The 12,107-nt window shown below is 41.3% G+C and overlaps 4 protein-coding genes and 1 pseudogene across 5 annotated transcripts; all 5 read right to left on the minus strand.

The window, feature by feature from the left end:
• Positions 1-142: 142 nt before the first annotated feature.
• On the minus strand, positions 143-4,373 carry LOC107980649 (cohesin subunit SA-1). Its single transcript, XM_016981644.1, has 2 exons — positions 4,244-4,373; positions 143-4,166 (listed from the first exon to the last, which is right to left on the minus strand). Exon 2 carries the CDS (start codon positions 4,126-4,128, stop codon positions 655-657), a length of 3,474 nt encoding a protein of 1,157 aa, XP_016837133.1. The 5' UTR covers positions 4,129-4,166; positions 4,244-4,373; the 3' UTR covers positions 143-654.
• A 194-nt stretch (positions 4,374-4,567) lies between these two features.
• Positions 4,568-6,092, minus strand: LOC100113599 (thioredoxin domain-containing protein 15). The gene is made up of 4 exons (XM_001600932.5): positions 5,791-6,092; positions 5,425-5,705; positions 5,119-5,345; positions 4,568-5,047 (listed from the first exon to the last, which is right to left on the minus strand). The coding sequence occupies exons 1-4, from the start codon at positions 5,834-5,836 to the stop codon at positions 4,693-4,695; spliced, it is 909 nt and encodes a 302-aa protein (XP_001600982.1). The 5' UTR covers positions 5,837-6,092; the 3' UTR covers positions 4,568-4,692.
• Positions 6,093-6,207: 115 nt separating this feature from the next.
• LOC100116505 (glyoxylate reductase/hydroxypyruvate reductase) lies at positions 6,208-7,833 on the minus strand. Its single transcript, XM_008211177.4, has 4 exons — positions 7,416-7,833; positions 7,028-7,348; positions 6,510-6,967; positions 6,208-6,424 (listed from the first exon to the last, which is right to left on the minus strand). Exons 1-4 carry the CDS (start codon positions 7,604-7,606, stop codon positions 6,297-6,299), a joined length of 1,098 nt encoding a protein of 365 aa, XP_008209399.1. The 5' UTR covers positions 7,607-7,833; the 3' UTR covers positions 6,208-6,296.
• A 143-nt stretch (positions 7,834-7,976) lies between these two features.
• LOC103316642 (bifunctional methylenetetrahydrofolate dehydrogenase/cyclohydrolase, mitochondrial) lies at positions 7,977-11,882 on the minus strand. 2 transcript variants are annotated; one of them, XM_032597179.1, is made up of 5 exons: positions 11,596-11,837; positions 10,754-11,241; positions 9,154-10,680; positions 8,535-9,088; positions 7,977-8,456 (listed from the first exon to the last, which is right to left on the minus strand). In XM_032597179.1, exons 3-5 carry the CDS (start codon positions 9,225-9,227, stop codon positions 8,101-8,103), a joined length of 984 nt encoding a protein of 327 aa, XP_032453070.1. In that variant the 5' UTR covers positions 9,228-10,680; positions 10,754-11,241; positions 11,596-11,837; the 3' UTR covers positions 7,977-8,100. The 2 variants fall into 2 exon arrangements, with proteins under 2 accessions (XP_032453070.1, XP_008209398.1); XM_008211176.4 differs by having other exon boundaries at positions 9,154-11,241; positions 11,596-11,882.
• LOC100116537 lies at positions 9,737-11,742 on the minus strand (annotated as a pseudogene).
• Positions 11,883-12,107: the final 225 nt, after the last annotated feature.

Raw genomic sequence — 12,107 nt, forward strand, 5'->3', positions numbered from 1 at the left:
TATATTTGCCTTTTTTCTGTAAATTATAATCTTTTGATCGGGCTACTTATTGTTTTTTTTTATATATCGCGATGGGGTGAAAATTAATCGTACTATAAATGAAGTCAAATGGAGCGGGAAATTTGATTTAAGAAAAGAAACATACAGTATTAAACTTTGATTTATTTATAAGTAGTAGTACTTTACAGAATTTTTAAGTCTTGTATTAAGTTTAACAGATTTAGCACAATCATTGTGTACAAACAAATCTCAAATAACTTAATAATTTATAGTTTAAAACTAAAAATGAAACTTTTGGTTACTCTCGACGAAGATTTATTAGTATATTAAAGATACCGTCGTGCTGAACCTGCTAATTTCTCAACTGATCGTAAAATTACGAATTCATCGACTGAAACTTGCTGAACAAGAAAGTCGACTAAGAAGAATACGCCAAATTAATGTCTTGAAAAATAATAAAAATAAATGATACATTTAACACATACGATCTCTACAACTATAATATATCAATTTTCATATTTCACTCGAATACCGATCTTCACGCTATAATTATCCAAGATACAAAAATTGCATTATATAAATAAATAATTCAGATGGAGTACAAACACTTGTCACGTCGCTCTTTCAACCGTCCTTTCAAACAATATAAAATTCCTAATAATTCATGGCCATAAACTCGTGGTCCGAAGCGTCGTCTCCTTCATCGCCGTCATCCTCTTCAGCAATGAGATCTTTCCTGCGTCTGGTATAAGCACGTTTACTGGTGACCGGGATAGTATCGGTGTCTCCGTGGAGCAAGCTGTTTCTGTAGAGCAGCAGCGGTTGCCAGTCTTCTCCTTTCGACGACGGCATACCTGCCTGTAAATGCTTGTCCAGAAAATTGAGTACCAGCTTCTTATCCTGCTTGAGCAGCTTATTGGTGAATTCGCTGAGAATTTCGAGATAGGCGAGGTTGGGCGGGGGTCCGGTTGGATCGACGTCGCTATCCTGCATCGATACAGCGAAGAGTATTCCCTGACGATGCAGGGCTGTGATAGCCTCGCGATTTTTCACAGCGTCCAGACCAAAGGATAAGGCGAAGCGCTTGGCCAGCTCCTTGATTGCCGTGAACTCCTCGCTGGTCCTACTGACCTTGTCTTCCTTTTCGAGGATCTCGTTGAAGAGGATGTTGAGACTCTGCTGCATCGTGAGCGCGCAGTTGGTCTTGTTGATGTCTCGAGCCTTGCCTATCGTCGTCTTGATGATATCGCCATAGTCGTTGTAGAACTTGACGTGATGCTTGAAGATGTCAGCCGCCGCCTTGGTCGGGATCATGTTGTACACGATGAGCTTGCAAAAGCCAGCGAGGAAGTTGCGCTTCTTGTGCAGCTCTTCGATCTTGGAATGTTCGTCGTGTTCATTCTCCTCGTTATCCGAGAAGACGTATAGCTGGACGAATCTGTTAAGCGAGTCCTGCATGAGGACGTCGGCTTCGTAGACCAGCTGATGCAGCAGTTGGTTCTTCTGGGTCGTCAGCTGGTTGCAGAATATAACGAGCAGGTCGCAGATCGTGTTGTAGGCCTCCTCCTTCAGCAGGATTGGTATCTCCTCTTCGTTCTCGGTACTGATAAACTCGTACATGCATCGCATAAAGTCGTGCAGTCGGCCTCTCAGCCTTTGAGCTTCCTCGTCGGCTCGGTTGTCGCCCTCAAGATTCTCGATCAGGTCGCTCTGCGACCATAAAATCGAGTAGAAGCAAGCGTTGATGCAGTATTTGATTGCCTCCACTGGTAGATTGTAAGGGTAATCTTTGATGTCTTTGAACATGGGCTCCCAAATGTCGCAGCTATTCATGTTGTGACAGCTGTAGAAGATAGCGACCTTCTTCAAGGACTCGACGACGGCAAAGATTTCATCCTCGGTCGGTTGCTCGCTTCCATCCATCTGGTATTTGAAGGTGGTAATAGCTTCGTTGTACTTGATGACAATCGCATCGATCAGCGTAGACCTAGCTACATCACATTTGCGGAAAATAGCTGATCCGGGAACGCACATGTACTCGAGAGTTTTGGCGGCTGTATTCAAAACTTCCGAATTCGGTGATCTGTCTACGATATCGTGAATTTTTCTCAGCAGAAGATCCAAATTTTGTTCTTGTCTAGATTTGGTGTAGATGTCCAAGTCAAAGTACTGAGGTATAGACAATAAATTTGCTAATTTTTCAGGATCAGCTCTGTACTTGTCCAACAAAATAGGTAAAACTTGAATAAAATGTTCAGTCAAACGTTGCTTATCTTCCTGGACTTGCTTAGACTCTTTAGCAGACAAGATTTTTCTCGTAGGTCCTCTACCCACAGGAGCCTCACCAGTGGCAGACTGTTTGATACAACAGACCATGATTTCAATGAGGGATGTTTCCTGTTGATTGTCCAGCACATCTTCTTCATCACCAGGTTCTTCTATTAAAAGATCAGTCATGCACTCCCAGTCTTTCATCATCTGATTAGTTTCTATCAATGAATCAACCAGATATGCTCCATGCTCGTGAAGTTCAGATTCAATGAAGAACAGAACTAGATCTCTGATGAAAGGAGTGTTTGGCAAACGTTTCTTACCACGTTTTGTTTTTACGTCGTGCTCCTCATTGGAGGTGAAGAATCTTTCGTTTACGAATTCTCCAGCTGCTTGAGCAACAGCTCTGTGAGAAGAGTAGACCAATTCATAAACGTGCTCGCAATCTTTATCCGTGAGAATTTCGCGATGATGTTTGAATATCGAAATGACTAATTTTACCGCCTGCACAGCGACGTCGTACTCTTTATCTAACGTCATGGCTACAATTCTGTCCTTAAACTTGCTGGTAAAAAGTTCCAATTTGGTTTTGAGCTCTTCAGATGCATAAAGTGGTTGTAATGCTTGCAAGCATTTGAGTCTGACTTCTCCCACTTTATCATGTAAAGTCCATCCTATATATTTGAGATACGAATCATCGAGAAAGTTTTGGTGGAATTTCTTCATCCAAATACCAATTTCAGCCATACAGATTGCTCGTATTTCCGGGAGGGTATCTCTGTACCTATGCACAAAAACAGATTTGAACATGTAAGTCAGCATGTTCTTGATTTCATCCATGTTCTCTTCCAGTTCCTTTCTTTTTGACAATAAAGACTCCAATCTGTCAGCAGCACGTTTTTCTCTATTTTTTTGACGTTCTGCCTCATACTGTCTTTGTGTATTATCTAGATTAATAGATACAGTCAATGCTACATCTACCAATGCAGTCATCAACTTCATAGCTGCCAAAGTAGCAGTGTGTCTGAAAGCTCTGACTTGTGAATCAGACAATCCAGTGAGTAGAGAAATTATATTGTCCATCAAGAACTGATCATAAATTATAGAATACTGACATTGACGTACTAAAATTTGCACAAATTCACAGAAATTGGAGCGAAACTTTTTCCACTGTTGACCTGACATTATCAATGGATATTCTCCACTTTCTTCATCAAATTCTTCGGTCATCTTTCTGATGATTTGCGTATGCTCCAGTGATTGCATCTCTGCAGTGATGAGACCCTTACAACCGCTGGCACTGATAAAGAACTGCATCAGCATAAGCAAAGCATTTTCCTTGTTAAGCTTGTACTTCTCTATCCACTCGTCTACAATGCCAGTTAAGGAGGATCTGTTGTTTCGCACAGCAAAATATAAACTAGTTTCATCCTCCAAATTGTGGGATTGATGGGCGCGCTTTGCTCGTCCTCTTCCCGTAGCTCTTACCTTGGGAGTATGAGGTGTATGAGTTACATGATGAGTAGTATGAGTGGTATGATGAGTGGCAGCAGCTGCAGCAGAGGCAGCGGCGGCGGCGGCGGCGGCTGAACTTGCAGAGGGTATATAATCCTCATCGATTTCTTTGTATTTCGGTTGCTGAATGGGACCACCACGTAGCCTGGCACGGGTGTTCCTAGTAATTCGCATGTTGCTGGGTGCAGCAAGCTGGGCATCCAGAGTTGGATCCTGATAATCATTTGAGGACTGAGCATAATCTGGAGTCTCGCTGTAGCTTTCGTTCGTTATCATAGCAGTCTCGTACTCTGGAGGGACCGGGTCGTCCATCCGGATACGTTTTCCTCCTCTTCGATGCATCGTTGCTTTTTTAACGTCACTCCGCGATGAAAAAATACCTGCAAATAACATGAACTCAGATAATGATTATTTATTGACTTGGCTTAGATTTTAAGATTGATCTTACTATTACTACCTTAAATTAGACAATATAAAACAACGATTTGCGTCTACATCGCCATGGAATGCACCCAGTCTGTTTACTGTTTGGTTAACATCAACTGCGCGGACTCGCGGTCGCGGAGAGCCGCAGCCTGATTCAAAATGGCGTTGGCCGTATTACGCATGCGTCGCTTCAATTTGGCGGTTAACGGCACATTTTTTCTCACCGGTGTAGTACAGCCACGTAACACAATGCGAAATCCGATGCCCCGCAGGTGACCTGAAATCGTGTGCACTTCACCCGTGCAAATTTGAGAGGGAACTTGTGGATTTTTCAAATCAATATGATGCATGATAATAAGTTGACAAATTTCCAGTTTATTTTACAGCCCGGTATATTTACATGCTATCACAACGTTGTTGAAATTCATTAAATATATTACATTAATAAATAATTTATTATAAAAAAAATTTGAAAAGTTTTTAATCGGCGTGCTCATGTTGTGCATTGCTCTCCCTCCATGTATTTTGTACTAATTCTATGAACTGTCTCCACCAGTGACTTTTTGTTGTGAAATAAAGTAAGCATGCAGCTATGAAAACCCAAGACAAAACCAAGCAATAGTCCGTTTCGTTTGATGGGGTACTCGAAACTGGACCACTGAAATCTGCAGATGTCACATACAATGAATCATTAGGCTGCAGGTTTGTAAATTGTGATAGAAACTTAGAGAAAGTTTCCAAGTTGTAAACAGTTGCATTGAACTTGGCTACAGGTTTTGCATTGTGAACAAGCATCAAAGTAGGCACTCCAACAATGCCATACTGTGTGTTAAAGCTGAAATCATAAAACATTTTAATTTGATTTTGTTCTTATTACAAGGATATGATTAATACAATTTTTCTTACTTTTGGTATTTCATAGCATCGATAGCCACTACCTTGAGGTGAGGATAGAACCTGGGTATTGCATTGAAGTGCGGAGCTGCTTGACTACTAAATACACACCACCTGGCATAAAACATTACCAAAATGCAAGCTCCTGGCAGTTGCTTGTCCTCTTTGCTATTCCTTGTACGATTAGGTGTTCCAATGTCCAATATGAGGAGTTCCATCAAGCGAGTGTAGTTGACAATCTGAAAATTTATTTCAGCAGTTTGAAAATATTTGTACAATCATTCGTCACATTATAAAGTATTTTTCTATTATTTTTACCTCAACAGGTCCATATGTTTTGTCAATCAAACAATTTACTTTGGTGAAATTTGTCACTGATGCATCTGTTATTGTCACATTACTTTTCTCCTGAGATGAAACTTCACTTGATGTAGCATTGGATAGGAGATCAGTTTCCTTGAATTCCGAGAAAGCCTCTGGATCGACTTCAGTAATTTCATTTTTCGTTTCAGCTGGCTGATCTGATGGTAGACTTTCGAGATTTTCTTCTGCAACTACTTGAGTCTCTTCTTCTCCAATAATTCCTATAGCCTGAATAACTGAAAAAGCAAACAATTTTTATATCGAAAATTTCGCACATCAAACGTAAGTAAATAAACCTTGATTTTATCACAAAAATATTACCTAAAACTAAAAAGAGAAAATGAATATTTTTACAACGGATGTTCATTTTTACTCATAACCTAAAACACTGTTTACAAGAATCACAAACGCGTTGGTCTTCGTAAAACTTTATATTCAATTGTTATTAATAATGAAACGTATATTAATTTCAATATATGGCAGTTGTTCAAAAAATGTATGCAAGATCATAGTAGTCATCTTTGCACAGTAGTCATTGTAGTTTTATCACTAGGAGTAAGTACTCTTGCACTTTATTTACATTTTCCTTGCCTGCACTGTACACTGCAGAGGTTCTCAACTATATTTCTCGAGTGCACATGAACTTTCGTATAAGGTATATTATACGTGCATCGAAATTAGTTTGATAACAAATTTATAATCAATCATAATTTCTAGGAAAGAAAAAAAGCGTGTGTATATTATTTATAAAATTACAATCTTAATTTATTTTTTATTTAACAGATTTAACAAAAACATGCGTAATATTCATAAAATCAAAAAACTTTTTAAAATTTGAGAGGGGCTGGCATTTCTTCTGGTTTATTATGCAGAACAGCTAATATATTTTTCGCAGTTATCACAGACATTTCGTCACGGGTTTCGGCCGCCGCACTTCCCAAGTGTGGAATAATAACTGTAAATAGTAACAAATTTTCAGTCAGCTATTTTTACAAACATTTTTTAAAGATTTTTTTTTTTTTTTTTGTATGAGAGCTTACCACAATTATCCAATTTAAGTAATTCATTATCAAGTGGAATGGGCTCAGGTGTCATAACATCCAAACCAGCAGCTCTAATTGTACCATTTTTCAAAGCCTCTATTAAAGAAGGCTGGTGAACTACCTCTCCACGGCTAATATTTATAAAAATAGAGTTTTTCTTCATTTTTTCAAATGTTTCCTTCTTAAAAAGATGTTTAGTTTCTGGTACCAAAGCAGTGGTGACTATAACAAAGTCACTTTCCTTCAGCAGCTCGTCCAAATCCACTTTCTGTGCTCCAAGTTTGGTAGCTGCTGGTTTTTCTGTACGACTTGTGTAGAGAATTTTGGCAACTCCAAAACTCTTTAGGTACTCTGATACTCTGAGACCAATTCTACCAAGTCCTACGATTCCAATATTGGAGCCAGAAATTTTTGGTCCGGTCATCCAAGTTGGACACCAGGCTTTCCATTCACCTCTGTAAATTGTTTGTTAATTATAATGCAGCATACCAATGCTTGAGAAATGCGATATTTACCTGTAAATTGCTCTATTGGCTTCAATCAATCTTCTAGAGGTAGCCAACAACAGAGCCATGGTCAGTTCAGCAGTAGCATCGGTTAAAACACCAGGAGTGTAACCGATTGGAATGTTTCTGGATTTTATAGCTTTTAAATCTAGATGGTCCACGCCAACAGACATTGTTGCTATTACTTTTAATTTTGAGCCAGCAGCACTTAAAACCTCCTCATCTATTTTATCTGTCAGTAGACAGAAAATAGCATCTGCTTCTTTTATCCTTTTTATCAGTTCTGGCTTGGGAATCGGCTCTGTATGTTCCCATGTATCAAGATCACACCTGTCAAATGACAAAAATAAAATAAGTTTTTTATTTATTTGCCAAAAATATTGCATTCTTAACTTACTCATTTTTCAACAAATTTAAACCGGCCTCTGGAACAGTCGCTCGGGTAACCAGCACCTTGGGTCGTGTCATCTTTGCGTGTGCGATGTTCGTGTACGAATGATTCCAGCTGTTCTCAAAATTTTGAAGCACGATGTTGAGCCTTTGCCGGCGTACGGCACCGTAAACGGTTCGCGTTACGAAGGAAAACATGTTCGGTGATAACTATATACATAGCTTAGCGCTATCACACAGCTATTACAGCAGACGACCCTTTTTAAAAAGTTTCCGGTCACGTGGGCGCCATTTAAATCTCCTCGATGAGTTGCGGCTGTGCGGGAGCGAGACGGTATCATGCGGTTATGATAATAAACGGTCGGAGCCAATCGAAATTCGTCCGGGTTTTGGGAGATATTCTTACAAAAGTTCCTGATATCAAAGAGGTATGTATGTACTTGTATGTACGTATATATGAGTAGATAGAGCACAACAACAGACGGCTGGATAACAATGTGGGATGATAACCTACAAGTAAAATTGCGCGAAACGTTTTTTGTTTACGTAAAATAAATTGACCCATAAGTATTCTAGAAAACTTTTTTTATTTTTTGCGCAACTTTTTTTAATCTGTACATATGTTTGTGGTTTTAGTATAGCTATATAAATACAAAAATAAGCTTTTTTGAGAAATACTTGAGATGTCAATACTATTTATTTTCCAAGCTCTTTCTCAATCGGATAGCAAAGAGGGTATTCTTCATTAGCATTGCCACAGTCATAGGCCCTACGCCACCAGGCACTGGTGTTATGTGTCCTGCCACAGTTTTAACACTTTCATAGTTAACGTCACCCACTAATCTGTATTTACCCTCAGAAGTCTTAATTCTCGAAATTCCAACATCAATGACGCAAGCTCCTGGCTTTATCATCTCTTTGGTAACCAAGCCAGGGACTCCCGCAGATGCCACTACTATATCTGCAAGTTTTGTGTATCTTTCAAGTTCAACACGTGGTGTGTAGCGATGGCAGATGGTGGTTGTCATGTCAAGACCAGCTGTTTCACCTGAAAACATAAATTTTAATTGAGTAACGTCGAAAGACTGAACATTTTTTGCTTAATTAGCATTGAAATTTTAGTCACCATTTCCATCAGAGTGTAGTAACAGAGCAATTGGAAAACCAACATGTTTTGACCTGCCAATAACCACGGCATTTTTACCAAAAGTAGGTATTTTTGATCTGACAATCAGTTCTTTGACTCCCAATGCAGTTGCAGGTATGATTCCCTTATTGTTCAGTGCCAGATTACCAATGTTAGACAAGTGGAAACCATCCACATCTTTGGTGGGTGTGACCGCTTGACAAACTTCTCTTTCACTAATATGCTCCGGTACTGGTAGCTGTACCAGAAGGCCATCAACCGTGGGATCATCGTTCAACTTTTGTACCTCGTGCAGAAGCTCTTCCTGGGTTATGCTGTCCTCGAATCTCAAAGTTTCACTCTCAATTCCAACAGTCTTGGCAGCTTTTACCTTCCTGCCAACATAAGCTTTACTGGCAGGATTGTTCCCCACCAATATAGCAATCAATTTTGGCCTTTTCTCACCATTTCTAGTCATCTCATCCACCTCGGCCTTGACTTCCTCCAGTACTTGATCTGCTACACCGTTTCCATCGATGATTGCAGCATCGCAGCTAAATTGACATTGACAATTTTATATAATAAAACAAATTTACACGCACGCTTTCGCTATACTCACACTCTATTAGTTGTATGCAGTCCTCTGGAGGCCCACTGACTGGCAAGTGGCCTCAGAATTTTAAACACCGACATTTTTTACAAGAAAAAAAATTATTACAAGTCGCTCAAATTTGTTCTCAGCCCGTCCACTTGTCAGCGCGCTGTCACCGCGAGAAAAGCTCGAAAATTCAAAAAGCCGGCGATTCGAACGCGTAGAAAATCTAACCTCGCAGCTGATTTTAAATTACCAAGTCTATCTTCCGGCAGCTATTGCCGCACTGAGAGAGCCGAGAAAAAGCGCAGTTCTTGCGATCGAACTCCCTTGGTGGTCCATTCGAAAGTGGAACGAACTCGTGCGATTTGACGCGCTCGGGGTGTTGAAATTCCCTTTTTATCGCGCCGTGGGAAAACACTGTCTATAACGTATATATACATACGCGGTATAGGCCTGATAAGTTGACACTTTGCTCGCTCGTGAAGACGTTGGCGCATGCGAGTATACCTATGTCGGAAGCTTTTTAGGCGACAGAATATGATAACTTTTTTTGCTTGGGTTATACTCGGAGACGCTTATGTTGCGTAATTTGTTTATAACGCTGATATTCATATTCCTTTGTGGTATCGCGACAAGTTGCTCTGGTCTCGTGAGTTTTAATACAAGCGCGATCTTCTTTTATATTGAATACAAAAACACTGCAATTTCCATTCTACAATATCTTCCGATAAATTGAAACTTAATCTAATAACTTAATATTTAACTAAAATCAAAGGTATTCGATCACAGCAGTCTTTTAGAAAAATCCAAATCCGCGTCACTTCAACTTCAGTTGCTGCGGAGCCTCTTCTCGTAAGCCTCGAAAAGCACTTTCTTGTACTGCAAAACTGCCTGCAGTTTGTCCTCAGCCTCGGTGATTCCTCTGCCCACGACTACCAAATCAGCTCCGGATTTGACCACATCTTCGGGCGTGTTGTACTGCTGTCCGAAATCATCTTCAGACCTGACCAGCTTGACTCCTCCGGGTGTCAGCTGTACCAGTCCAGGATCGCTGAAGACGTTCTTCTGGCACACGAACCCAGCCACCGAGGCGTCGTCCTTCGCCATAGCTGTAGCTGCGTTGCTGTAATCACCGGTTGTCAATGCACCAGTCGACGACATCTCCGCGACGATGAAGAGGCCTCTTTGATCGGTAAGCCTGTCCCAGCCGGTTCTGATGCCGTCGAGGATGCCTTTACCAGTAACCGCGTGCACCGTGATCAGGTCCGTCCACTCGGCGATCCTGTACAAGCCCTGTCCTCCATCAGCAGGAAGCTGTGCTTCGTGGACAGGGACTTGAGTTTCGCGATGAAGTCTCTGCTAAAGTCCTCGACGATGTCCACGTGGATCTTGAGGACAGCGATGTGGGGACCGGCTAGGTCCTGGTGAAGTCCGCGGCCAGGCAGATGGTCGTCTTCTTCGAGGCCATGAGTTTCAACAGCTTCGAGGCCACCTGGTTCTTGGCTGACTTGGCTCGTGTTGCAAAGTCCTGGCTCAGACGTGGATCGGAGACTGCATTGAAAAATGTAATTGTGTAAATGAAGAAACAAAGCTGCTTTTTACACGTTCGAAGATGTTTACTCGCCGATTTTATCGGTCTTTTATCGGCGCCTCCACCTTCCTGATGTAGTCCGTGACTACACTAACGCTTCCCGGTGTCAGTCTCTCCGCCTCCATCAGAGCTTGCATCAGCTCGGTAATCTTGAAGAGACTCTTGACCTTGATACCCGCGCTCTCGAGGTTCTTCTTGCCGCCTTGTTCCCTGTCGACGATCACCAGAGCTGTTCCAACCCTGAGACCCTCCCTGATCAGATCTTGGGCGGTCTCGAGGACACTGGAACCGCTGGTGATGATGTCCTCGACGATGACTGTGGTATCGCCGGGAACGAAGACACCTTCGATCAGTTTTTTTGTGCCGTAGGACTTGGCCTCCTTTCGGCGGATTATCATCGGGACGTTTGTCTCGGCGGAGATGACCGTCGCGATGGGCAGAGCCGTATAGGGGACTCCGCAGATGTGGCTGTATTGGCTCTGATCGTCCATGAGGGACCAGAGCATTTTCGATATCTGGACCTGGTTGAGGAATCGTGAGAGAATTAACAATAGTATACACATATATCTATACACGCAGATAGTGTAATACGAAAGCTGTAGAAAGTCATTGCTTTTAAAAGAATATGATTTTTTAATCAGTTATCGTTCTAGGAAGAGTCATGGATAATCGTGAATCACGTTGATGAACTTGAATTCGAATTTCTATGATAAAGCGCGACGAGTCAATTTTACGTCACGCACTATGTATATAGTATGCACTGCACGTATAGTACACGTTTCCGAGATAAGCCCCACTAGAATTGTTACACAAGATATGCGATGCAGTCATACTACACTACTTTGCCACTTATCCTTTTCTAAACACCGACTCACCAATAATTTTGGGTAGGATATTATGACTCGTAAATCGATGTAAATCGGAGTTTTCAGTCCCACTTTTGTGACAAAGTCCCCGTACTCGATCGCTCCGACGTCGTACAGCTCCACAGCCAATTCCCGCAATTTCGTCTTGGTATCCATTTATTTAATTTTTTTATTCGGCGAATCGACTTTATTCCAGAGGTGCACCGAGATAGCACTGTAACGACACTGGACAAGTGCAGACAATCGTCGAAAGAATAAACTAGAACAAACTGCCGTCTTGATGTTTCTTGAAGATTCAATCTATATATCGAGCTGAAACATACAAATGGCAAATGGTAGGGGTAAAGAGCAGCGAGAGATGGCAATAACGGTTATAAAGTGGAATCTTTTTACTGATGGGGGATTCGAGGCGGCTCGGATTCCCGCGTTTTTTCTCTTTCGTTCGCGCGCAACGAGTTGAAATTTTTCGCGAAGATAAAATGAAATAAAAAATTACTTTCCCTAATGATGTGCATATGACG

The sequence above is a fragment of the Nasonia vitripennis genome, chromosome 2, assembly GCF_009193385.2.
Source record: "Nasonia vitripennis strain AsymCx chromosome 2, Nvit_psr_1.1, whole genome shotgun sequence".
Classification (NCBI taxonomy): Eukaryota; Metazoa; Arthropoda; class Insecta; order Hymenoptera; family Pteromalidae; genus Nasonia; species Nasonia vitripennis.

Bases quoted from the DNA above. Each gene is read 5' to 3' on its own strand.
- LOC107980649 (XM_016981644.1), bottom strand. From the start codon at position 4,128: ATGCATCGAAGAGGAGGAAAACGTATCCGGATGGACGACCCGGTCCCT.
- LOC100113599 (XM_001600932.5), bottom strand. From the start codon at position 5,836: ATGAACATCCGTTGTAAAAATATTCATTTTCTCTTTTTAGTTTTAG. The intron at 5,346-5,424 runs GTAAAAATAATA...ATAAATTTTCAG, and splicing joins AAACATATGGACCTGTTGAG to ATTGTCAACTACACTCGCTT. The intron at 5,048-5,118 runs GTAAGAAAAATT...TTATGATTTCAG, and splicing joins GATGCTATGAAATACCAAAA to CTTTAACACACAGTATGGCA.
- LOC100116505 (XM_008211177.4), bottom strand. From the start codon at position 7,606: ATGTTTTCCTTCGTAACGCGAACCGTTTACGGTGCCGTACGCCGGCAA. The intron at 7,349-7,415 runs GTAAGTTAAGAA...GTCATTTGACAG, and splicing joins TTAAATTTGTTGAAAAATGA to GTGTGATCTTGATACATGGG. The intron at 6,968-7,027 runs GTAAATATCGCA...AACAATTTACAG, and splicing joins GCCAATAGAGCAATTTACAG to AGGTGAATGGAAAGCCTGGT.
- LOC103316642 (XM_008211176.4), bottom strand. From the start codon at position 9,227: ATGTCGGTGTTTAAAATTCTGAGGCCACTTGCCAGTCAGTGGGCCTCC. The intron at 9,089-9,153 runs GTGAGTATAGCG...ATGTCAATTTAG, and splicing joins CTGCATACAACTAATAGAGT to CTGCGATGCTGCAATCATCG. The intron at 8,457-8,534 runs GTGACTAAAATT...TTATGTTTTCAG, and splicing joins ACTACACTCTGATGGAAATG to GTGAAACAGCTGGTCTTGAC.